General features: G+C 39.9%; 1 protein-coding gene and 1 pseudogene across 7 annotated transcripts in view; both read left to right on the top strand.

The window, feature by feature from the left end:
- The window catches only part of LOC145399809 (uncharacterized), a 74881-nt gene extending 53458 nt beyond the window's left edge, over positions 1-21423 (top strand). The window contains exons 10-12 of one of the 7 annotated variants that reach the window (XR_013897336.1): positions 861-971; positions 13697-13798; positions 17872-17894. Coding sequence is in view for 4 of the 7 variants with exons in the window: in XM_080272358.1 (XP_080128484.1) it covers positions 13697-13798; positions 17872-18054 (285 nt within the window). In the remaining 3 variants the exon portion in view is untranslated. Of the gene's footprint in view, positions 1-860; positions 972-1504; positions 2361-13696; positions 13799-17871 lie in introns of those variants that run through there. The other 6 variants (XR_013897337.1, XM_080272362.1, XM_080272358.1 and 3 more) reach the window with 6 other exon arrangements.
- Positions 16594-16711, top strand: LOC145399887 (5S ribosomal RNA; annotated as a pseudogene).
- Positions 21424-27740: the final 6317 nt, after the last annotated feature.

Genomic DNA, 27740 nt, shown 5'->3' with positions numbered 1-27740 from the left:
TGTCAATCAGTGTAAAGTCATCCACAGACAGAAGGAAGAGGAAAGAATGAAGGAAAGGACGACAGAAAGGAAGGAAGGAAGGGAGGAAAGGGTGGTCACCCAAGAGCAGCACTACATTGAGCGAGTGGATGGTGAGTAACCCCACCTACCACTAAGGTATTATTATATTTTATTAAAGGAAGACCACAAGTATTATACATCAATAGCCTTGTCATTTCATAACCTTCAAAATGGGATGGGTTTTGGCTTTGCAACCTACAAAAATAGGCACCACCACTCACATGGCCCTCCACATTTAACACTAAAACTAGCTATTATCATGACTGTAGATATATTTACCTAGTATAATATGAAACCTATTAATTCGTCCATATATTAGTGGGTTGAGAAAAAAAAAATGGAGTGACTGTTGCTTAAATATTAACTTTCAAATCAGTAGACACATTTTTATCCAAACCTTGTTTATGTTTGGTTGGCCTTTCTTTAATGGAATGCCTCATATGATGTGATGATAATGCTGAGTGGGAATGGAGTGTATGACTGGGAAGATGTGACAGGTATACTGCCAGTTGTGAATACTGTACTTGTGAATGTAGTGCCACACAGAGGAAGTTGGTGATGGTGAGTGTTAACTCAGTATAAGTTGGAAACGGTGAAACTAACTGTGATGATTGCATACTCTGTAAGTATACAAAGCTGTACCCAGGTGCAATGAATATTTTACTGCCTTTAAACCTTGTCTGTCCCCATCCGTATGATCTTTCCTCCCCAGACACATCTACCTGTTAAAACACATCCCTCCTCCCCCTCCATTTTATTTTACTAATCCCTTCATTCCCCTAATGGTAGTCACCCTCCAGGCAGATAATCCTATGGAATGTGAACCCTGGAGGTCATGAACACTTGTGCCCAGGACTGATGGTGTAACCATCAAGAAGGAAACATCGAGAAATTCATTCTAAAAGTTAGAGGTACTTCACTGGATTTTTTTTTCTTAATAATGTACTGTACACTATAGGGTGCATGAATTAGGTTTTACAAGTTCTGTGTTTTTGTTTTCCTAATTCATTCTCATCGTTTGAAGAATTAAATAGTACTGTAGAAAAGTAAAAGTCACATGGGTCTGACCATTATTCGTATTTTTAACCAATACTATTACCTGTATATATTACTAGGCCAAGTTTACTTTTTCATACTGTCACTCCACTGTACATGATCTCCAGTTTCACTTTCGTAAACTGTTTACTGAATAACCGTACTGTATAACACATTTTCTCTGCACTGCATTGTGATATCCAAGGTATGTCTATTACACCACATTTAGATGAGTATTAACCCATAAACTGTGGCAGCAGGATTTTTGGGACACCCTGTGGCGAGAAAAAAAAAAAAATGTTAGAAACCAGTTTTACTGTTACAGTATATGAAAAAGGCCGTGTTGAAAAAAATGATGACAGCTATCAGGTCATAATCTTACATAGAGTTTAATCTTGAATTTTTGAAGTTTGGATTTACAGGCTATATAGGAAAAAATATCAATAAATAGCAGGGGCAAGTTTTAGTGATGACTATTTTAATGACGAAAGAAAAAAAGCAAAGGTTTGAAGCCTGCAGAAATTACTTGATTCAAAGAAATTCAAAACAAGAGAGCCAGAATCAATATACCTTGTAAATTCATTTTGAAATGCATGGCCAGAAGTGATAAGCCAAGGGAAAGACAAAAGGAGGAAGCATTCAAGAGTTGACCTTTTTTTAACATGTGGGATTAAGTAAACCAGGAAACATTTCATTAGATAACCGAAAAGAGGGGTGATTGTTTATAGAAACATTGGTGCTGTATGCTCACCATAAAGGAGAAGGCATGCAGATAAACTTCAATAGAACATTGGCCATTTATAGTGATATGAAGAGTGGTGCAACAGTACAGTGAAGAAAAAGAGAATGAAGTAATTTAGTAATTTAGTAATATGTGAGGAATCAATAATTACTCCACGCAGAAGCAAAGACGATGGATGAGTACTTCTGAAGTATGGCTGTACCTGTATTAAAATTTATATCATTATCCTCCATTGTTTTCCACCAATGAATTTAAAGATTGCCAAAACTTTTATTTACATTAGTTTTCATCACAGACAAATTTACTGTACTGAAAAGTAACAAAATCAAAGTCTCAGAAGCTTTTACTAGATGACCTAAATAATGCTGAAAGGAAGAATTTAGTATTTAAGGTGACAAATCAGATGGAGGGAAAACAGGTATGTCATATGTGAGCAGTGTGTGAAGAATGATGAAAAAAATGTAGTGGTGGACAATGAGGATATCAAAGATGCCTGGGGAAAACATTATAACCAGGTGCTGAATGAGGAGTTTGACTGGAAGAGAGAAGGTTTGGAGTCAGTAGAGCCAGTGTTTGGCCCTTGGCTTTTAACAGATGGTGCTGCTGTGAGCAGGCCACATGGGGAAGGTCTCAGGTATGTCTGGGTTGAATGCTGAAATGTTAAAGGCCTCAAGAGATATAGGACGGGGTTTAGTTACTGATTTTAAAAATTTGATTACAGTAGAATCTCCTAAATCGCGTAATCCTAAATAGTGGATTCATAATACGTGGCAACATCATGCAACAGTTTGCAGTATCAGTAAATCGTGGAAATTACACAAAATTCACGGATGCAGCCTTGAAAAGTGAAGGTTTTCTGATGCTTTTTGTAATATGTGCCACCATTACCTCAAGTCCATGTGTCTTGCTGGCCGTTAATTATGAAACCAATCATATTCAAGCATAGCACTTACTCTAAGCCAATCACAGCTCTTCCCTCCCACACCAATCATGAAGGGCGCGCATGCATGTGCCCCGGCACCTCCCTGGCTCAGTGCGTTGTCTCCTCTCTGTTGACAGCGTGTGGTTCCAATGTGGTGTACGAGGATCTTTTTGTCCCTTGTTCTTGCTCCGTCTGCACAGCATTGCCATGGCTGTTGTGGAGGAGGATGAGCATGCGGCTAGGATTGAGCATGAAGGAAAATGAAGTGAAAATGTGATAGAAAATGTGGGTCCTTTAATGAAAGAACTGAGTGATTTGCTTGTGGCCATAGATATGACAATGGAAAAAGTGGAAAGCCTGGGCAGAGATGAAGCAAGGTGTTATGACATTATCGTTGCTCTTCAGAGGGCAGTTCAGTGTTACAAAGATCTGCTTAATGAGCGAATGAGTGAGTGTCACCAGGAGCAAATCATGACACAGAGGCTGCAGTATGAGACAGCAGCACACTCGTTTTGTGCTAAGAAGCTGTAGTCTGCCTCAAGCCTTGGAACCCCTCCCCCCTCCCCTGTCCATTCAAGCAGTGTCGTCAGTCAGAGTCAGGTAAGAATCTTACTATATTGTTCATTCCCATTAAGTATGCTTCACTAATTTCTTTTCCAGGTTATTAGTGTTTGCTGGTGACCAGTTTGATTTAGGTTTTGGGTAATTGGGGGCAACTTTTCCAAAATGACAGCCTCATAAGCAATTTTCTCCATTAGTTATTTCTGACTTGCAGAATTCTCATACTGCAGCGTGTGCTCAGTCTCATAAGAGTACAATTTAGGAGATTATACTGTATAATGAGTGTGTTGGCCAAGATAACTGACTGAACAATGTGAGTGCAAATATGTATTATGGGAAGGGTGATGCCATGCAAGGAGAAAATTTGTATCATTTATAAAGGCTACAACATGCTTGCTTGCATTGGCCTCGATTATCTAATGGCAGCCTTCCATGCTGCTTAGACTCTGGCATCCTCTTTATTCAGTTCCTTATCCCTGAGGTCACACTTTATGACCTCGTCCCAGGTCTTTTTTGGTCTGCCTCTTGCAGCCCTACCACTGATGTTCACACTTCTCACTTCCTGCACCCAACTGTCTTCTTCTCTCCGTTCTAGATACCCAAATCATTTCAATATTCCCCTCCTCATCACAGCACCAATACACTCCAGTCCCATCCTTTCCCTCAACTCATAAATTGTAAACCTAGCTCCACCCTAGCCTTGCATCCAAGGTCACACCACACATCCATCTAATCACTGTCATTTCTAGATGTCTGAGCCTGTGAATATCCTCTTCCTGCCCAGGTCTCACTATCATAAAGCATTACACTCCTAACATGTGCCTCATACAAAACTCTCCTACCACAGAGGGAGAGCCCTCTCAATATCAGGAGAGGAAACAGCTCCCTGAACTTCCTTCAACCACTCCTTACCCTAGCCGCAGAGCTAGCTCCAGTCCCACCTCCAGCATGTAACATGTCCTTCAGATAACAAAACTCTACCACACACTCAACAGACTCACCAGCAAGATCTATCCTTTCATGCCTGATAGTCTCTATGCTCTCCCCAACACACTGCACAGGTGGCCAGAGTAAGAATATGTCCCTCCTACAAATTGATATCATAGTATTGGATCAAAAGGTTGATGTACTTCTACTAATATGGACACTGGGAAAGGATCCGAGGCTCAAGACCAGCCTTCAAATGGCAGTGAAGGCACTTCTGAGGTTAACTCATTGCTTAAATTTGAAACTGAGAAAACTTTAAATGAGTACCTTGAAAAGAAAAAAAATGAAAGAGAAACCAAAGAAGAGGTGGCAAACAAGACAAACAATGGGTGACAGCAGTGGTGTTTCAGAGGCAACCATAATTTCTATTGTTTCTGAGGTTATCAAGGCTTCACAACCTGTGATAATACAGTGTGTCTCTGTTGCAATTGATCAGGGCGTCATCAGCATGACAAACACATTTAAAAGTGACCCACAAAGTTTCAAAAAGACACAGAATGACAAAGTAATTCTTGACCAAAGGAAACAACTGAAGCAACAATCCTACCAACTAGAACAAATGGAACAGCAGAGCAGGAGAGAGAATGTCAGGATCAAGGGAGTCAGATACGAGGAAGGCGAAGATGCTATGGAAATTTTCATGAAAGTGGCCAGCGATATAGGAGTTAACATCATAAAAGAGGACATTAGCATAAGTCACCGACTAGGACACTCGACGAGTAACAACGAGCCCAAGCCTATCAGTACGGCTCACTTGACGTGATAAGAAGATTGAGTTACTGAGATACAAGAGAAATTTGAGAAGTGATGTATACATGTAGGAGGACTTGATCAAGATGAGGAGCAGCGTGCTGTATGAAATAAGGAAGGACCTTCGTACAAGCAAGACATTAACGTCTGATGGGAAAATTTATGCCATGATCATGGATGGTGAAAATGAAACTAAGAAGATGTTTGACATGCCAGATGACCTGTATGAGCTGGGGTGGAATGAAGCACAGCTCGGAGCTTTCCTGGAGAAAATCTAGGGACATAGTGACCCTGAGTTGATATCAGTGAGTGTAAACAATTAGTCTAAGGGTGAATCTAAAAATACAGTACTGAAAAAGACAATGAGAAAAATGGGAGTGATAACGTATTAAAGATTTGTGGTTTAAATGTTTGCAGGTTGAGGTCCGAAATGAATAATGGCATATCGTATTTGAAGATTATACTGTATTAAGAATTTTGATATTCCATGCCTATCCGAAACAGAAATAAAAGAAGAGGTAGATGTAGATGGCTTCAAATGCCTTAAACTTGATCATAACAGAAAGTACCCTTATGCAGGTGTACATGGTAGTAATATTTTTGTTTCTCAATAAATATGCCGATAACATTAGATAAATTTTGGTAAAGATATGTTATTGACTCAGTTCTCTGGGTTAAGGCAAAGCATCAGTTCAAACAGTACTGGGATCCATTTATATACCTCATGAAGCATAAAAACATTTTGACCCAGAGGTGTATGATAACTTAGCTCTTGATATATCCCATTGGAGCCCCATGTCCTCAGGATAGGACGGAACTGGGAATTTTCAAAAGTTAATAAATTAGGGAACCCCCGGGTAGGGACCCATGTGCTTTGTGACTATGAGCCAACAGGCGGAGGGCGGTACACTTAGTACCCTCCCGATACAGTGCCTCACCCATGAACTCTGGGATCCAATGGGATATGTAAAATAAAGGACAATTATAATTTGCCAGCTATGATGGTTGGAGATTTGAATAGTTGAACTGGTACCCTGTACAATTTTATGATTGAGGATAAATTTGATAAGGATCTTTCGGCTGCCATACATAATAATTGTAATAATTTTAAAGATATATTTCATAATCTGGGAATCCCAATAATGAGGGTCAGTGCAGACAAAAAATTTAACAATAATGGCAGGAAATTAGTTGAACTTTGTCAGTGCTTCGAGTTAAACATTGATAGTGAGAGACCAAGTTTGGACAAATATGTTGGTGCTCTAACCTGTGAAGACACTAGTGTAATAGGAGCCCCCACAAACTCCCAAAAGTTGCCAGTGCTCACCGGATCAATAAATTGCATGGGGTCACTACTCACTCAGAGCTGGTGTACCTTCCTTTTAAAAAATTTCTATCGGGATTATTACTCATGCATAAAGCATTATACCAGTATTATATTCAACATAGATATTTTACTGATGCTCTACATGAGATTTATGCTGAAAAGCTCTCCATGGAGTTTACTAAAATGCATGAAAGCTTATTGTGTGTTTTTACATTCAGCACATTTTTACCAAGTGTTATGAAACTCAGTTGTTGGAAAAATATATCATACAGTTTCAAAAGATCGTAATCTTTCATCTGGCAAATCCTGACATGATTCTATCCATTATACACTTAATACTAGTAAGAATTGTTTGGCCGAAATCTAACGGGGCTGAGATCAGCCGAGCCGAATTTTTAAAGGCACGATATTCCATTTGCTTTGAGAAAACGTCTCAGTTCTGCTACAGTCTATTTTTCAACATATATTTTACCGGTGCAGTGGACCATGACACTATATTTTCCGGAATCATCAGGTAATTTCAAAAGGCAGGGGAGTCAGGTGTGGTGTATAAACACCATCAGCGCTGCCCAAGGCCCCCGGCGGCGGGTGCACAAACTACGCCACGCTACCCGTAAGAAAGCGCCTCCATATGAGCTCAGTGGGTTCATACGATCTTCAGTTGTTTAAGTACCATATTTCCTTCATTTCTTATGTAAGATACAATTTTTTTATACTCATTTACAATTTTTCCTTAAAGATGTACATTCACCACCTAAAAATATGGCTGTGATCAATACTCAGGCAACATAATAATCGCTGTAGACTGTCCCTGAACTGAGATAGACATAACCTTCCATTTCTATTATATTTTGATAAAGGAGCCATTTTTTCTCCAGTATTATATGTAGATAAATAAAAAAATATCCTATTTTCAGTAAAGTAACACAAAAATTGTATTACAGAGGATAATTCAAGTTGACCCCATTTTTGCATTTTACATTATCTGGTGAGTGGTGGCATCTTTTTCCAGTTTGTGTGGGCTCCTGTTGATTATGTTATATGATCACCACTTACTCTTCCTAGAATTAGATCATTCAATGTAGACTTATTTGATTCTTTGTTATCAGATAAACACAGACCATTAGAAAAATCCATTCACATGAGTGACTTGGTACATGTTAGCTCTCAGTTTAACTGTGAAGATAAATGTGAAGCTACAAGCAGGTGCATAAAATGCAAATGGAATGCTGATATCAAATGCAGTTATTTTGCCTCATTTGATGTGCATAAAATTAATAATCTCTAAAATTAAAGTTAGATGCACTTGTTGTAAGTCATAGATCAGTAGACAACATTACTGAAGAGTTGCATAATATCTTCCTTCAGCCAGCAAAGGATACACAAATGTACCGAGAAATGACAAAACACTCCAGTTAATGAGAAAATAACTAATGGTAAACCTTGGTTTATTGATGAATGTAAGAGATCAAAAAGAGAATACATGCATTTTCAATGTTTGCTACACAATGAAATTAATAGTGAAGCTAAACTCCTCTTAAGAAATAAAGCAAAAAATCATAGGTGAGTGATTAGGCAAGCAAAACTGTCATAAAAAAAAAGTTTACATAAACACATAAAAACTCTCAGATCAAGCAACCCTCAAGAGTACTTGAATATCATAAAAAAGATTCTGAGCCAAGGCAGAAAATGGGTAGTATCCCTCTAGAAACTTTTGCAGCTAATTTTAGTAATTTAGGGACTGGGAATGTGAATACTGCAGATGATAATGAGGACTGTAATCAAATGAAAGAAAATAAAGTTATTAATTGGGCATTTACAAAAGACGAGGTTATAACACATGTAAAGGGCTTGAAAAACAACAAAGCTCTTGGAGTTGATCACATTTTAAATGAGTTTATAGAAAACTGTCCTGAATGTGTTTTATTGGTGATTGTACATTTATTTAATGTATTGTTAAATTCAGCAGTTATTCCTAATGATGAGGTGGAGGGATGGAGTGGAGAGGTATATGAGAGAGGGGGATGTGAGCTGAGAGCAGGGCAGTGAAATGGTGGGGGACAGGGTGACATAGAGGCTATTTCTTTGTGGCCATCCCTTATGGGATTAAGGTGTCTGGCAATAGACAGATAGATTCCTGCTGACTGGACATTGGTTGTAATTAAGCCTACTTACAAGAACAAGGGTAGTATTAATAATGTTGATAACTACAGTACAGAGGTATAATGTTGCTGAGCTGTCTCAGCAAATTATTTACATCTCTACTGTACTAGACTATATGAATATATGATGATTACGGTAATAAACTTTTAGGGTATCAGCAAGCTGGCTTCAGGAAAAACCATAGCACTCTGGATCATATATTTGCTTTGTATGGTCTGTCAAATTTGTGCTTATCACACAAAAAGCAACAGTTCTATGCCTTCATTGACTAGAAAAGCGTTGGAATTCACTGAGAGGACAGCTTTATGGGAAAAGATGTTAAAATATAATACTAATGGCATGGGTATTACAAGTGATATGTAGTTTATATTTAAATGCTAAGTCTTATGTCCAATTAGGCAATAAACATTCTTCTTCTTTTCCTTGTAATACTGGTGTAAGACAAGGTGAAAACTTATCTCCATTATTTTTTGCAATATACTTAAATGATTTTAATAACTATATTAGTAATTTTTTTCTGGATTACAATTTATTAGTGAAACTGTTATGGTACTAGCAATTTGAATGAAAATAACATAAACATGTATTTCAGTCTATTTTGTCTGTTGTACTCGTATGCTGATGACACCATAATATTTGCAAATAATGACAAACATTTGCAACTTGCTTTAGATGCCATTCAAGATTATTGTAGCCTTTGGGCACTGCAGGTAAATACAGATAAAACTAGTCATAGTATTTTCAAGGGGTAAGGTAAAAAAGTATAAGAGCTTTAAGTTTGGAAATGCCAGTATTGAAGTAGCTTACGATTATGTACACCTTGGTACGACATATAGTGGTGGATGGGAGCGCTCACCATCCACTCACTCAGAGTAATGCTGCTGTCAGGTGACTTGCCCTTTCCTCCCCTCCTTTCGTCCTTCCTCTTCTGTCTTTACTTCTTTCATTCTTTCCTCTTCTTTCTGCCTATGACTGACTACACTCCCTCTTGTGTCTTTCATTCCTTCATTCTTTCTTCTTCCTTCAACCTATGGGTGACTTTACACAGAGTGACAAGCCAAAGTGGCTGAATTGGTAGAGAGGCGGCCAGCAGTTTTGATGGACCCACATTCGAATCCCAGTTGGGGCAGGGAACAGTTTAAGGATTTGAATTTCATAAAAGCAGACTTTCCTGATCTACCAGATGACCCGCCAACATGTCATTAAAGTACCCCCACTAATACCAGTACACCAGTCCGGTGTGAGACAGCCCTAGCATGTATTCAATATGGACAGTGGGTGTTAGCGCCAGCGTGGTGACATGTGGAGGTGTAGGAGGACTACCGGGCCTTGGGATAGGCTACTGCCCCCGAGATATAGGTCCTGAAGCCTCTGCCCGGAGTCGGACACATTAAAAAAAAAAAAGAAAAAAAATGGTGTCCTGTATATCTGGAAAACATTTACTATGCTGGGTGGTAACCATATAACCACTCTGTGGCACCCGGTTGTTTAGTGGTCAGTTCAGGCACTCCAATCAGATTGAGCCTGTGCAGGTTTCTATCCAGGGGGTGGTTGGAGTTTATTGCTCACATAATGCCACTCAGGGATGAGTGATGCTGGTCACTCTCATCTTAAATGTCAGGACCAACCTGCCTAGCCCTGGGCTCCTACACTTCTCATGGGACAACACAGGATTAGATGATGATGATGATGGTACAACATTTCAATTCAACGGCTTATTTCAAAAAGCTAAGAAAAAACAAGTACTACAAGCCAAAAAAGCAACATATGGATTATTAAGTAAAATCAACAAGTTCAATCTTCCTTTATATATGAGTATTGATGTATATGAAAAACTTATACTGCCAGTTGTATTGTACGGATGTAAAATTTGGTGCTATGAGAACCTGGATACTAAACAAAATAAACATACAACAGATTCCTGAAGGAATTACTTAAGATGGATAGGTCTACTGCTACATGTATGGTGTATGGGGAACTTGGGATTAAAAATATATCCGAGCACATAGACAACGGATTGGTCAATTTTTGGCTTAGAATTGCAACTGGTGAGGAACACAAAACCTCAGATATGCTATATATATTAAAGGCATTATATGACACAGAAAAATATAAATCACCTTGGTTAAATAAAATCAGATTCCTTATGGACAGCAATGGTACGTCGTATTTGATAATCCTATTCTATTCTATTCTATTGCCAGACGCCATAAACCCATAAGGGGTGGCCATTCGACTTTGAGTTATATGTTTTACGGGGAGGGGCACTAACCCTCCACCAACCCACTTGTTGACACATAGGGACATGTATGGTTTGGTTATATGGTTACCACCCAGCGCTGTAAATGGTTTCCTGGCTTACAGGAAACAATTTGGCTTGTCACTCAATGTAAAGCCACCTGTAATGGAAAGAAAAGCGATAAGAAGTGACAGGAAAGATGGGAGAAATAGGAACGGAGGAGGGCAGGCACAGAAAAAGAATGATAAAGGCTAAGGAAGAAGCAGGCAGCACTACATCAAGCAAGTGGATGATGGTTGCCATCACCTACCACTATCTGATGATCCAATGAAACTGAATGGCAAGTGGTTTGAGGAAGCATTCATGTTTAGATCAAGTGATATTTATGGTAAAAAATGGAGGGAAGGTGTTGATAAAACCACTGTGTGTATTAAATACAGGTTAATGACTACAAGCAAGGAGTTGAAATATTATCTCATTGCACTACCAAGAAAATATTCATTTATGTAAATTTAAATGTGGAAACCATAAGTTACCAATTGTCAAGGGGAGAATGACAACATTAATTTAAATGAATGAGTGTGAACCCTGGGTAATGATGGTGATATTGGTGACGAATTTCATTATTTGCTTAAGTGTCCGTATTTCATTCCGCAAAGGAAACAATATATGAAGAGATATTTTTATGATAACCCTAATACAATATAGATGTCACAGATATTCAGCAGCAAAGAACACTGTGTTATTCTTAAACTGGATAAATTTGTAGGAGAGATAATGGAATGCTTCAACTAATGAAAAACAATCTGAATAATTCTTCCACCACTAAATGAATGATATTTTTCTATATGTTTACTCTTATAAGTTTTTGTAAGTATTGTATTAAGTTCTTTGCAAAACCTCGTGTACCCCCAAACCCCACTTGGGGTTGCTTGAGTAAAATAAACCTTTAAAACATAATCAGCATTATCTCACAGTCTACCTTTAATACCACTACATCTCTCATGGACCCACTTATCACAAATACAGTACAAAATGGAGTTACTGCCACACCCTTGTGGCAAACCGCACACAGCCACTCTTCCTCTGCTTTGACAGTACCGTCAGCAGCCCTGGATATCATTGCTTTTGTTGTATCCACACTTACTCTCCATCGCTTGTGCCCCATTCTGTCTGTCCACTTCCTAAAGCTTTTCTCCACCTCTCTTTCATTCTCTGCTATCAACACCAAGTCATTAGCATTCAACCTTTCCCATGGGAGTCCACTTCTGAAGTAACATGAGACAGCTTCAAACATTATATTAATACTGATTTGGTGCATGTGATGTGTCAGGAAGAGCATGCAGAGATTGGGAGGCATGAAAGGATTATTCTTGCTGGAGAGTCACTTGAGTGTGTAAAGGAATTCTGTTATTTAAGAGACATTATGTGCCAGAGGTGGGGCTGGAGTTATCCCAGTGGCTAGGGTATGGAGTGGTTGGAGGAAGTTCAGGGAGCTGCTGCCTCCCCTAAAATTGAGAGGGCTGTCTTTCCGTTCCAAGGATTCCTTGTATGCAGCACGTGTTATGAGTGTAATGCTGAACGGCAGTGAGACCAGGGCAATAAAGGAAAGGATATTCATAAGCTCAAACATACAGAAATGGCAATGATTATATGGATTTGTAGTGCACCTTTGAATGCAAGGCCTGGGGGACCAGGATTGTGACTGAAGAGTTGAGAGGAATAATAATAATAATAATCTGGTCTTGTTTCTCAAAGGCACCAGTTCTTCCATAGGGAATTCACTAGCACTCAACACAAAGGAAGGATGGAAATTGAATGTATTAGTGTTGTGATGAGGAGGGGTAGACTGAGATGGTTTGCACATGTTTAGAGTAGGGAAGGTGACAGTTGAGTGCAGAAGTTGAGAGGTGTGCATGTCATGGGTATGGTAGCAAGAGGCAGGACGTGGGTCAAGGTCACAGTGCAACCTGAGAGATGAGGGACTGAACAGAGAGACTGCCAGAGATTGAGCAGCATGGATAGCTGCCATTAGGTGACTAAGGATGATGCATTCATGCATGCTGGAACCTTTATAAACAACATGACATGATACGAAAAAGTACATGTTGAAATACTGACATGCCAAATGTATACCAATATTTATAAGTACATTCATTTAGACATAATATATTATCGTGAACTGGAATATATGTGCACCTTCTTGGCTGGATGAACTATAGATAGAAAAGAGGTGTTGTGAATGGTATTATTGGTTACCGATCACATGAGGTACAAAATCAATCATTAAATTGGTCATTGCTTTTGTGAGGTAATAATAACAATAATAAAAAAATCTTTCTTTCTCTGATACATTCCCTTACCACCCTATGAGGATCCCCGAGAACCCAGGCCACAGGATGGCCCAAGGGTAGGCTACTAGTATCGTAGTACAGATAAATTAAGCCACAGGGTAATTTCCTTTATTTTAACAACACTGGGAAGAGGGGGGGGAGGTCATTAGGGTTTGGGAAAGACAGCTACCCACTTGTGTTTTACCATTACTCTCCATTTATCACATGGTTTGTATCACAGTTTATGGGTTAATTTAATGCACTGAACTTAGATGGAGTAATACGATAATTTTTAGAACTAATTCAAAACCACTCATTCTTGAAAATGATGAAAAAACATAATGAGGAACTCATTCCAAAATTTTAGTACAGTTGGTGACTGACTTAAACCTCATGTTTTGGACTGATATGGGACTAATCTGAACAAACTGGAACTTTTTTTTTTTTAAATCAATAAAGCCAAAGTATTGAGTTCTGCTGTAAAATAGAATAATTATATGACTAATGTCACTGTTATTTTTTTTAGGTAAGGGAACTAATTGTAATGTACCTGGCATATTTTATTGTTCTGGTGTAGGTTGTGCGAGAGAAGGTGTCAACAGCAACAGTTCTTCTGCTGGTCCACACTGCCAAGAACCTTCAGTACTTCTATGTTCGCAGGAATGCCATGCTTCTCAAGGTATTCTGATTCAGTCCTCATAGTGTTCCAGTAACTGTAACCAAGACTGTTTAGTACTATATACAGAACCCTTGAAGTTGAATGCCATAAGATCATTCCAAATGAGCAAAAATCCCTCATACAGGTCCAGTACATCCAACTCCTTGTGCAGAAACACTGTTGCTTTAGGATATTTGCATGCAGAGATGCCTTTTCCATTATAAAAATGTAATGTGTTACCCAACCTTTTGGCCTGACCCCCAAATTGTCTACTAGAGACCTCCACCTTGAGTATAGATTTGTTTCCTAAGAGCAGCTTTATAAAGGTAAAGCAGCCATAAGACAGTGACATTAAAAGGGTTGACAGGAGTAAAAAGTAGGAGGAAATTCACCTTAAAAGAGAACGAGTTATTTGTCTTCTTTCCCCATCCCCCCACTTTTCCTGCTCCTGTTGTTTCTCTTCCTCTCTCTTTTCTCCCTTCTTTATTCCTTCCATTCCTCCACCAGTTACTTTATCCCTCTCTCCTGTTCTATTTCCTGTCACATCCAAAGGATATAGGAAAGCAGTAAAAGAAGAGAGTTGAGAAAATTTGAATGGGATGAGAAAATTTTAATACCCCCCAAACAGGGGAATACAGTAAGACCCACCTAATCTGGACTAGTTTTTTCCAGAAATCTTCTTAATATGGACTGGCTAGTCACTCCAGACTATAGTTAAGTGAGCTGGACTGCCGGATGCAGTTCTGTTTATCCACATGTTTGCACTCAGAAATGATACTTCAGAGTCACAGGGAGTAGGTTGTAGAACACCGTTCAAAGCAGTACTCCTGAGGAGGATGGGAAAACTGGTGATGGAGAGACCTGGAGATCCTGTTTCCCAAGCCTTCAGATCTGTCCTGACCATCCCTCTTTGTTGACCCTTTTCAATATGTCATTGATGTAGAGATCAGAGCAGCATACTCTTCTAAACACTTTTCTCCGTCTTATGCAGTATACTACTTGCACTTTACATACAACACATTTCTCTACTGTGTCACATGGGTTGGTGCTACCAAGCATGTAGTCAGACAAAAATGCCCCAGCTACCTAATGGCATACATGAGGGAAGGTGTAAGACACAGTTCATTGGCACAGCTTTGGTTCGGGATGGGATGGGATGGGCTTGGATCAGTGCCAGTACAGGGCATTGTAGTTCCTAGGCTGTTGCTTCTGCCCAACAGAGAGGGGTCCAAACCTGGAAGTAGCACCCAAGGAGACGCCATATCATTGGGATCATAAAGGTGGGGCAGTCACAGTGCCAAGACAGGTGTGGGGGTGTCCCTCTGGCAGCTCTGGTAGGGTTTCCCAAGGCCACAGCCACTGCCATTAATCACAGCTTATGGGCAATGGGTTCCTTCTCTCTTGCCAGGGCTTGTGGCTGTGCAGGTGGGCAGGGCCTGTGGTCTGTTACCTCTCGTTTCTTATTGACTGTGACAAAGTCAATGCCAAACGTTAAAAGCAAGGCTAGAGGAACTAAAGCACCCATGACTTAAACCCTTACACTGTACTATGGTACCACAGAGACACATGGTAATGTAAGACATGGTTTTAGGATTGTCATATTCAGTGCTGGGCAGGTGCGCAAACACTTGCGCAAAGCGCAATTGCACACCCTTACGCTCCGGTGATATCATTTGTGCATTGCGCACCGCACGAGACCATGCGCAATTTTGTGCTTGCTTGCACACATGAAAAGGCAGTTGCGCAAGAGAAAACTTAGTTGCGCTTGCACAACTAAATTTGCGTTTGCGCACCTGCCCTGTGGATTGCGCACTGCCCAATCCAAGGAACACGTGGTCTTCCAGGGGACACGTGGTCTTGGGAGCTTCCCGCATGGCTGGACAATGGATGGGGGAGGCTGGGGCAGGTCGCGAGGGTGGGTTGGTGGCAGTGTTGCCATATCCGAACAACGAAATTATGCTAGGGCAATGAAAAAAAATTATGCTAGATTGAGCAAAATTATTCCAAGTAAAAAAAAAGAATTATGCCAACTTGAAGCTAAATGATGAAATTCTATATTTGTTCATGTTACATATTAATTATGTATTGTGTTTACTATGAAAATATTTAATTGAACCCTACATAAGAGAATGCATTTCTCTCTCTCTCTCTCAGAGCCTTTATGACACATAACTTTAGCTGAATAGAAACATTGCTGTTGCACCACTTACAAAAAGGAATCACTGCCAAATGAAGCTTTTGAAGTACTAGATCCTGGGTCATCTTGACAAACTTTCTTCCTCTTGTTCGACATCATGAAATAGTTAGGCTACTGCATGGAGTGGTAGTCCACTACTGGTGTAACATTTTTTTTTTAATTATTTAAAAAAAATCAAAGAATGGCAGTCAACTGCCTCATGGTTTCTCATAGACGGTTGGCTGAGTTACAGAGTACTCTTATAATATCGTTCTTAATGTATCAGTATGGCAACACACTCATTCGCCAATCAGCTACCCGCCCAGCTCTCTCTCTCTCTCTCTCTGATTTATAGCTATTATAAAATTATTCCAAATTTATTCCATTCCATTCTAAATTATGCTAGAATTATGCTAAAACTTGTAATTTGCTAAAAAATATTCCAGACTCAAAAGTTTGATCATAATTATGCTAAAAGATTAAAATTATGCTAGATATGGTAACACTGGTTGGTGGGGGGGAGGCGGGAGGGAAGGGGGTAGTAGCATTTCTTAATATGCTTCAACAGAGATAATGGTTTTAATATTTTTTAAATTATTATTAGTAAATAATAATAAATATACATTATTTATTAAGATTAGCACATGCCATACCACGTTGAGTACACCGCTTCCTGTCCGATCAGCGAAGTTAAGCAACGGTGGGTCTGGTTAGTACTTGGATGGGTGACCGCCTGGGAACACCAGATGCTGTTGGCATCCCTACGTGTCAAGTGGGGTTGGTGGAGGATTAGTGCCCCTCCCTGTAAAACAATTAACTCTAAGCCCTTGGCCACCCCGTCTGGGATACATGGCGTCTGGCAATGAATGAAATGAAAAATATGCAATTCCTTACAAAAACCATTAAAACATATTATTTAAATCAAATATCCACAGCCTAATAATTTATTAGGCTGTGGATATTTGATTTAAATACTTTGTTTTCATTATTTTTTATTTTTTGTAACGAATTACATATGCTATTGTATATCTATATTGAATTATTAAATAAATTTTCTTGACAAGACAAGAGAGAGAGAGAGAGAGAAATAAAAAGCATTATTCTGAGAGAGAGAGAGAGAGAGAGAGAATGAATACGGGAATGGCAATGGAGCGTCCCTTTGAGTGAGGAGATAAGGCATAAACTTCGTCCCTCTTCTCTCTCTTATTCTCCATGCCTTCCCTCCTCTCTCTCTTATTCTCCATTCCCTCCCTCCTCTGTCGGAGAGAGAGAGAGAGAGTTAATGATACAGTAATCACATGATCTTTGCCAATGCCTTGGTAAATATAGGCTGTTTTTCCCGGACAATGACCTACTGTACCTCAGTCACCGAGGGTGGTGGGCAGGTTGCTACTTTAGTAATTTATTTAATTATACCAATATATGTTTTACAGAAATTCCCACAAATATATGCAAATGATTTGCGCTAGTGCTTTGCGACATTGCACAAGCTAAATATTAGATTGCGCACTTGTGCAAATTACAAATAATAGAAAATAATAATAATAAATAAAAGAAAGTAAGTAGGTATGCTGTTTTATTTAAATATTCAGTATTTTTCAGTAATACCCAAAAATATATGCAAAAGGTTTGGAAATGCGTTTTGCGACATTGCTCAAATAAATATTTGTCAGATTGCACATTTGCGCTTGCGCAAGGTAGTGAACTGTGGATTCCGCTGCCCACCACTGGTCATATTAATCAGTTTCCTGTTATTTCAGTTTTTCCAATTTGCTAACTTCACTGCAGGAATTCACTTGTTAATACATGACAGATCAGTTCTAACTGAACTGATACTAAACATAAAACTTCGTATAAACATTAGAAAAAGTTGTTCTGTTTCAGGGCTAGGAGAATATCTGTATTTCATTTGGCACAGGCTGACTGGCCATACAACCCAGAGTGGACGCCAGAATACTATGCATGGTTGTGCCGAAATGCCCGGAGTTATGAGGCCGTGGAGCGTGAGGTGTCCCAAATCCTTGGCTACAAATGGCAAGCACTTACAGATAAGCAGTTCAAGATGATCAAGCTCAACCTTAATAAATCTCTGTATGTGTGAAGTTCAGACCAGTGCTCTGATATATTAATCATTATTTTCCTTCTGAAGTTTTTTTTTGTGGACCACCGTATTCCTGTATACAGGATACTGTTACTGCAGTATTATTAATGGTTATACACATATGCTTAAACAATAATTGTGGCATTTCAGAACTGTGCAGTTGGCATACTCCAGAAGTGGATTCCACAATTTCTCCATATATTTAGTAAAAAATGTGGAGTGGGATGAGAACAGAATGCACGATGGTACAAAAAGAGTGGTTTTATAGTATATATATCATTGTGCTACTTGTATCTGCAGACAATTGTGAAATATCTGCAGACAATTGTGAAAATCCTTCTTACACTTCACATTTTTTCCTCTGTAATTTTGGCATTCAAAGATTGGACAAATGTGGCATCACACAAATGTGGATTCCACATTTCATTTATGCATTTCAGTTAGCCTCAAGTGCTACTCTTGATATCCATTTTAAGCATACAGCCATAAATTTCAAATAACTGAATTATTGTACAGCAAAACTCTGTTAAACAAATATCTGCAAGAGATTTAGCACGAATCCTTTTTGTTCAGAGTAATGTATAACTCATTTAAAGGCACTGGCAGTTCTTGCTTCAGATGGTTACACTTTGCATTGTACTTATTTGTATAAACAGTTCACAAGTAAGTTTTTCACTTTGTACCATACTTTTTTGTATAAACAATAAGTTTTATACTGTACCATCAAAAATGTACCTTTTGCAGGATTGTTTTGGGCGCATATTATCTTCTTTTTCTGAGGGCTGTTAATCCCTAAAGAATTATTGTATCCATTTGAGAGTCTAGTGGCACAAAGGATGATTTGTCCTCATTTAAGCCAGGGCTTGAATAATGTTTCCCTTGCATGTAGACTCTGTACACTCAAGTACTGCCTATAGATTGCCTTTGCTGTGTCCTTCACTCTTGCTACTTGGTTACAGTGTACCTCAGACATAAAGAAGAAAGGATGTGTGTGTGCTTCTGGAGGTTAGGGACACAATGGCTATGCTCTTTTTTCTGACAACCTAAAATTGCCATCTTTCCATCTTCACTACTGAGTTATAACTGCAAGTTAACACCAGGAATATGGTGCTGACAGCATTGTAGAAAAGATGTAAAGTCATAGTACTGTCTTGTCTTTTTCTGCCACTGAGCTACATGAAACAAGGTACATGGGGCAAAAATCTGTGTCAACTTAAAGTGAAAGAACTGTAGTATCTCGACAACACCTGCAGACATGCCCATTTTAGATACCTATACAGTAGTTACATGAAGTGGTAAGGAGTGAGCACTGTAAATGGCAATGCAGGGTAACTAATATGGTATGGTCAGAACTGACAAAATACACAAAGATCATTAAAATTCTCATACGTATTGATCCAGTACATATACAGAGACTTGCTGAGTGTGTCCTCACACATCCATGAACCTCTTAGTGCATACTGATGAAATAGAGGGAAGATGTTTGGACACCATCCTCCTTCACGCCAATGCCCTAATGTACCTCCATTTTGTTTACTGCTGTCGACATATAGAGTGTGTTAGGTAATACTGCATGCCACTAAGAGAATTTTGATTAATCTGGTGTAAATCTAAGGAAGGTAAAACTTTCTCAGAAGGGTTAGTGGTGTAATTTGCAATGATGATGGAGAGGCCCTGGGTACCTTTCTTGTCTACTAGCAGTAAAAGGGTGTAAAATATGCAACTCGGAGGCAAAGTTATGCTACTTTGAAAGATCCTTTGGTATTTCCATTTGTATTTCCTTTATATCCAAGGGGTTGTTGGGGTTTATTGCTAACATAATGCCATTCAGGGATGAGTGAGGCTGATCTTTCTTATCTTAAATATCAGGACCAACTTGCCTAGCCCCGGGCTCCTACGCTTCTCACGGGGCAATGTAGGATTGGGGGGGGGGGGGGAGAATTTCCTAATGTCTGAACCATTTAAGATGTGTGCCAAGAGAAATGTTTTCCCAAGATTTTTTTCCCTTCATGGGGACAGATCAAAAGAATTGCATAGTTGAGATGTTAAGGCAACAGTAAGTGAAAAATAAAGTGGTGATAAGAATTCTGATGTGTTAAGTAGCAGAGGCAGCAAGATCTATACACTGAGCCAAGTATGGTAGTACTTATGGTGATAGTGTCAGGGGTGGTGCTCCACCACCCACCATCCTTCAAACAAGGACGATCCCATTATCACGACTGTGCACTTCAGACATCAAACCTTGTTTAAATATGCCAAACTGGCTGAAATTTTTGCATTCTCAAAGATTATATCATAGTCTGAAGTAGGTTCAGTACTTTCTGCCTTAGAAAATTAATCAGAATTCATTTTTTACCATTCCAAACGTCAGTTCAAAGTTGCATCTTAAGAGAGACTGTGGCAAGTTACAAAGACAACTTACTTAAGAGTCTTAATACTGCAGGCTAAACTGTTATGTAAAAAGAGCATGAATGTTCGGCACTGATTATCTATCTTGGCACCAATTTTCATGAACACTACTGTCTCTCGCCTCATATCTTCACACCACACTATGGTTCATAATTTCTTCCTCCTTCAAAGAGTATGCTGGCAGTGAGACAACAGCAGCACACACATTGCACAACTTGATTGTCTGTTACATAATACAATGCACTTCCCAAATTCTGAAATGGTTGAGATCAAGAGGCTTTTACAGAATAAGGCTTACATCCGACTATCAGCCAGATGTATAGATATCCACCTGTCATTTGCCATACCCTTCAACAATCACTGTATTCATACCATAAATTATTATCCTGTATTGATGCCTTCATTTTTTTTTTTTTTTTTTTTTTTTTAACTACAGTAGCCCTAACTAATAGTATCATTCTTCACTCTCAGCATCCCACTGCCCTAGCAGACATGTATAAAATATCCTGTTTGTGAACAGTTATAAAAAGGCAGTTCTCTTGAATATATCATGTTGTACAGTATTGTCAAACTATGAAAGGGTGTAATGAAGTGATATTCTTCATTCAGCATTTCTGGGCGAAGATTTTCACTGGTCACTAATTTCAGAAGTTTGTGCTAAAATTTTTCAGTAGCACCCTTGTCAGTTGACATTTTTTTCCCAAGCCTTCATGCACTTTATTCCATGACGTTGTTTTAAATTCATTCAGCCACCAAATGGAATATTCACAAGGCTCTGTGATGTTAAATTTATGAAATTCCTCTGTTTTCTCAATCAGTAAAGGTCCAGAAATAGCAGTTCCATTGCTCCTATGCTGCTTACACCATTCATGTAGCATTTGATCAATGGTGGCACAGTTAGATTCACTTAAATTTTTACTGTTTATCATAGATTCAGTATTTTCACTTGCAGTATGTATATGTATATGTATGTATGTATGTATATATATATATATATATATATACACACACACCTGTATATATATATATATACGAGGTGTGACAATAAAGAAACGAGACTGTGGCAACCATGCCTATGACTCAATGCCAATTGGCTAACTGCTTATGTCAATGTGTTACACAACATCTCACCAGTACTCTGCTATAATATTGTTCACTTCTCACACTCTGTTCTTTATTTTGAGGCTGTTGTATAGCACACTCTTGTTACGCTTTGTCACGAAACTGGAGGTGGCACAAACATGGAGCAAAGAATCAATCTGAAATTCAAGGTTAAGCTGGGAGAGGGCCCAACCGAGTGTCTCAAACTTCTCCAAGAGGCTTATGGAGAACATGTGATGTCGTGGCCGCGAGTCTTCGAGTGGCACAAACGCTTCAAGAGAGGCCGCGAGGAGGTGGAGGATGATCCCAAGTCAGGACGGCCTTCCACGACGAAGACAGCTGAGAACATTGACAGAGTGAACCAGCTGGTGCGAAGTGATCGCAGATTGACGGTGCGGATGATAGCAGAGGAACTCAGCCTGAACAAGGAGTCAGTGCAGACTATCTTGGTGCAGGAGCTGGGGATGCAGAAAGTGTGTGCCAAGATGGTGCCCAAGCTTTTGTCGGACGACCAGAAGGAGCACCGGGTCAATGTTTGTCGAGACTTGCTGGAGAAGATCGGGGAAGATCTGGAGTTCCTTGGCCAGGTCATCACAGGAGACGAGACTTGGGTCTTCGAATACGACCCGGAAACCAAGAGACAGAGCCTGCAGTGGAAGACCCCAACTTCACCCAGACCCAAGAAGGCACGCATGTCCAAATCAAAGATCAAGATCATGCTGATCGCATTCTTCGACCAGAAGGGATTAGTCCATCATGAGTTCGTGCCTCAGGGTCAGACAGTCACCCAGCACTTCTACCAGCAGGTCCTCAATCACCTCCATGACCGGGTTCGGCGCACCAGGCGGGCTCTGTGGAGAGACAAGTCATGGCTGCTCCACCACGACAATGCGCCCGCACACACCGCGCTCAGTGTGAGGCAGTTCTTGGCCAACAAACAGATCACAGCTCTTGACCACCCTCCTTATTCCCCAAATCTCGCACCATGTGACTTCTGGCTCTTCCCCAGGCTGAAGACTGTGCTCAAAGGAACACATTTCGCCTCTGTAGAAGAGATCAAGGCCACTGTGACGAGGGAGCTAAACCACCTCAAGGAGGAGGACTTTGCCGAGTGCTTCCATGGGTGGAAGAAGCGAATGCAGAAGTGCATTAACTCTGGGGGAGATTACTTTGAAGGGGACAATATGTAATTTCTCTGTAGAATTTGTAATGATGCATTTTTGAGAGAAGTCTCGTTTCTTTTTTGTCACACCTCGTGTATATATATATATATATATCTATCTATCTCTCTCTCTCTATATATATATATATATATATATATAAAATATATATATATGTCTATCTATATATATATATATATATATATATATATATATATATATATATATATATATATATATATATATATATATATATATATATATATATATATATATATATATATATATATATATATATATATATGCATGCTTGCATGCTGCAACACCTAAGTCCAGCTTCTTTAGAATTTCCACATTTTCTTTCACATTTAGCACATTTTTTTTATCACTGCAGTCACTTTCATAACTAAGCTTCACTGAAAACATTTTCCGAGCTTAAGTGTACATATTTAACAACAGAAAATGGCAACTCTGTCCACAGTGGCAGAACAAAGAGTGATGAAATCCCCCACTGGGGTGACATGGTCGAGTAAGGCCAGTCTAGTCAAATTCGTGAGCTAGCTTGGGGACATTTGTGACTTGTTTTTTAGTCAAGCTCTTGAGCTAGCTTAGACAAGTGATTGCTCCATGCCAGCCCACAAGTTTTTCTAAAGAATGAGTCTCACTTGCAACAAGCTAGCTCTCAAATCATGAGCCTGGCTAAAGAACAAGTCAGTGCATTTACTACAGAACTTTATAAATACTGTATGGAGGTAACTGCAGAAATTAAAAACATGATTTCTGAGGTAGCAAAAATTTCTCTCTCTCTCTTTACTAAATGTACTAAAAAACTCTTTCAGAATTTTGGTATTCAGATACTGGGCATTGCACTGTACCCTCAATCCAGTTAGATGAGTGCACCAGTCCATCCACTTGTTGTTGAGGTATACTTAACCCTAACACCAGTGCATCATTCACACTTAGGGCATATATGCACCTGCACCTCAACTACTGGTATTTGTGATATCCTTAGTTGTCACATGGAGAGAGACTCACAATTGAGGATGTGAAGAAGCGTTGTGGTGTGGATGTGGATGTGATAAGAAACGTTAGGAGAAACACACTGAGGTGGTTTGGACATGTGGAGAGGATGGAGAGTGAGAGACTGATGAGGAGGGTGTATGTGAGTGAGGTGGAGGGAGGGGAGAGAAAGGGGGAGGCCAAGGATGAGATGGAGGGATGGAGTGGAGAGGTATATGAGGGAGGGGAGCCCCAGGAATTGATGGAGTGTGTGGTGAAATGCTGAAGCATGGGAGAGAGATAGTAGTACAATGGATGTGGAAGATGTGCAGATTGGGCTGGGAGGAAGGTAGAGTCCCAGAGGATTGGAAGTCAGGTATAATTATTCCCGTGTACAAAGGAAAAGGGGAAAAAGAAGTGTGTGGTAATCATAGGGGCATTTGTCTTCTTTGTATAATAGGAAAAGTGTATCGTAGGATACTTATTGACAAAGTTAAAGAAAGAACAGAGGAATTAGTTGGAGAAGAACAGGGAGGCTTTAGGAAGGGAAGAGGTTGTGTAGATCAGATATTAATTCTTAGATCTTTAGTGGAAAAGTTTCTAGAGAAGGGAAAGAAGTTGTATGTGGCTTTCATGGATTTGGAGAAAGCATATGACAAGGTGGATAGACAAGGATTGTGGAAAGTATTAAAAATATATGGAGTAGATGGAAAGTTGTTGAATGCTGTGGAGTATGTATGATGGTGCTAAGGCTGCAGTGCATGTGGATGGTGAACTGAGTGAATTTTTTTCTCTTTGAAGGTTGGGTTGAAACAGGGATGTGTCATGTCTCCATGGTTGTTCAATCTGTACATGGATGGGGTAATAAAAGAGGTACAAGGTAGGTGTAGTGGATGTTGGAGTGGCTTGAGAGAGGGTAGTGTTTGGAAACTCCCTGTACTGTTGTTTGCAGATGATACTGTGTTGTTGAGTGAAGACGAAGGGGAGCTGCAGGGCTTGGTGAATGAATTTGGGAGAGTGTGTAAGAAACGGAATCTAAAGGTGAATGTAGGGAAGAGTAAAGTGAAGGTCTTTGAGAGAGGTGAAGTCAGTGAATGTACAGCGAGGTTGGATGGTGAGGAATTGGAAAATGTGAGTATGTTTAAGTACTTGGGTACTGTGATGAGTAAGGATGGAGGTTTGGAGGGTGAAGTGCTTGAAAGAGTACAGCAGGGAAGAAAGGTTGCTGGTTCCTTGAAAGCAGTGATAAGAAACAGGGAAGTGAGCATGGAAGTGAAAAAGTTACTACATGACAGTATTGTGATACCAACTCTAACATATGGAAGTGAAACTTGGACGTTGTTGGAAGGACACAAGTCAAGAGTGAGAGCCGTGGAAATGAGTTATTTGAAAGGAGCCTGTGGAGTCACATGGAGAGACAGGGTGACATATGAGGATATAAACGAGTGTTGTGGTAATTCACCGGGTCGGTCAGGATCACTTGATGGTCGTGATCGTCAGCTTCTACCCTCCCGGAAGGGAGCTGAGAGCTCATATAGTCCAATCTAAGGGCAAGGCTGTGACCTTCACACTCGCACACACCTGTCCCCCTGCTCATGGGGAACAGTAACCACCCACTTCGTCAGTGAAACTTTTTGCATTTTGAGCGAGGAGCGAACTCCCGTCTACCAGATGGCAAGCGAGAACGCTACCACTGAGCCAGCGAGCGGTGGACTGAGCCAGCAAGCGATGTGATAGGTGGCGTTGGGAGGCATACACTGAGGTGGTTTGGCCATGTGGAGAGGATGGAGGGTGAAAGACTGACGAAGAGTGTGTACGTGAGTGAGGTGGAGGGAGAGAGAGGGAAGGGGAGGCCGAGGATGAGATGGAGGGATGGGGTGGAGAGGTATATGAGAGAGGGGGGTGTGAGTTGGAAGCAGGGCAGTGAAATGGCGAGGGACAGGGCGACATGGAGGCGATTTGTTTGTGGCCGCCCCGAACGGGATTGAGGCATCTGGCAATAGATAGATAGACAGAGAGACAGAGATATATATATATATATATATATATATATATATATATATATATATATATATATATATATATATATATATACAGTATATATACCCGGTATATACATATACTCGAATATATACACAGTAGATGCTTGATTTAATGAACACCAATCTAGTGGAAGCCTGATATACTGAAATAATTGTTTTTTGGCTTTTTTTTTTTTTTTGCCCCATTTATGGAAATATTTCTGTTAAAATGTGCATAATTCCATTAAGGAAATTCCATATACAATAATGCATTCGTGGGAGTATTAATTATGGGTTCAGACTGCTGTGTGTAGCACTGAGACTTAGCATAGCTTGCTAGGTTTGGGCTGCCTTCAAGGATTTAGTGGAAAGTAGGTGGAAATACTGGAAAATTCTCCCTTATATTGAGCCTTGGTTACAGAACTCGATTTAGCATAAAATTTGAGATAAAGGAATGGGGGTTGGTTGAATCAGTTTGTTAAACTGAGCATCTACAGCTACCGCAAACTGACTTAGGACCTCCCCCCTCTAAGTATTAAAAAACACGGAAATCATAGTATATCACAATGTTTGTTCATGAAATGCCATTCATTAATATGAAATCATGTTTCCCTTGTTTTTCAGGACCAGTTGGATGCATTTTGGCATGGAATCACTTAGATTAAAGTAATCTAAGGACATTTCTTTGAACCAAACATTTGTTAGTTCAGTCTTGAGGTTGTCCAGATTGGGTGTCTTCTTCTTTGCCATGATTTTCTTCATCTTTACCCAGCAGTCTTCTATCAGATTTAGAATCGGACTGTTGCCAGGCCAGTCAAGGACCTCAATCTGATTATCCTGAAGCCATTTTATTATCATTTCTGTATGTCTAAGCTTACAAATATCCTATAAAGGCTCCAACATACATGCATCAGCCTTGGTCACCTAACGGTGGCTCTCCATGCCGCACAATTTCTGGCAGTCTCCATATTCAATCCTTTTTCCCTGAAGTCACTCTCTAATACCTCCTTCCATCTATGTTGGTCTGTCTCTTGCAACCCTATCCCCAACGTGTACACTTCTCATTTTTAACACCCATTTGTCATCCTCCATCCTCTCCACATACCCTAACCACCCTAATCTTCCCCTCCTCCTCACAACACCAATACACTCTAGTCCCATCCTTCCTCTCAATTATCATTTCTGTATGTCCGTGTCTACGAATATCCTACAAAAGCTCCAACACGCTTGCATGAGTCAGCCTTGGTGGCCTAATGGTGGCTCTCCATGCTGCAAAATCTCTGGCAGCCTTCTTATTCAATCTCTTTTCCCTGAAGCCACACTATGACCTCATTCCAGGTCTATTTCACTCTGTCTCTCGCAACCCTATCTGCAATGTTTACATTTCTCATTTTCCACACCCATTTTTCATCCTCCATCTTCTCCACATCCCCAAACCACCTTAATCTACCCCTCTTCGTCGCAACACCAATACACTCCAGTCCTACCCTTCCTCTCAACTTTCCAATCGTAAACTTAGAGAAGCCGGGCCTCGCATTCAAGGACAAAACTACACATCCATCTAATCATTAACGTTTCTGTACGTTTGAGCCAACGAATATGCTCTTCCTTTACTGCCCAGGTTTCACTACCATACAGCATTACACTCATAACATATGCCGCATACAAAGATCCCTTAGAATGGAGGGAGAGTTCTCTCAGTGTCAGGAGAGGCATTAGCTCTCTGAACTTTCTCCAACCACTCCTCACCCTAGCCACAGAGCTAGCTCCAGCCCCACATCCAGTATATAACATGTCCCCCAAATAACAAAACTCTTCCAAACACACTCAAGTGGCCAAGGCCGACACATCCAAGCATGTTGGAGCCTTTATAAATGATACAAAATGATACGATATGAATCCTGACTAAGAGTCATACTTAACATATATATCCATGCCAAAAGAGGGGATAAACTCACCAACAAATTGTAAGGGGAGAAGTAAGGGATACAGGAGT

This window comes from Coenobita brevimanus, chromosome 50 (assembly GCF_032717465.1).
Source record: "Coenobita brevimanus isolate Jiangsu-jjx chromosome 50, ASM3271746v2, whole genome shotgun sequence".
Taxonomy (NCBI): Eukaryota; Metazoa; Arthropoda; class Malacostraca; order Decapoda; family Coenobitidae; genus Coenobita; species Coenobita brevimanus.
This window is presented reverse-complemented; position numbering and strand designations above follow the sequence as displayed.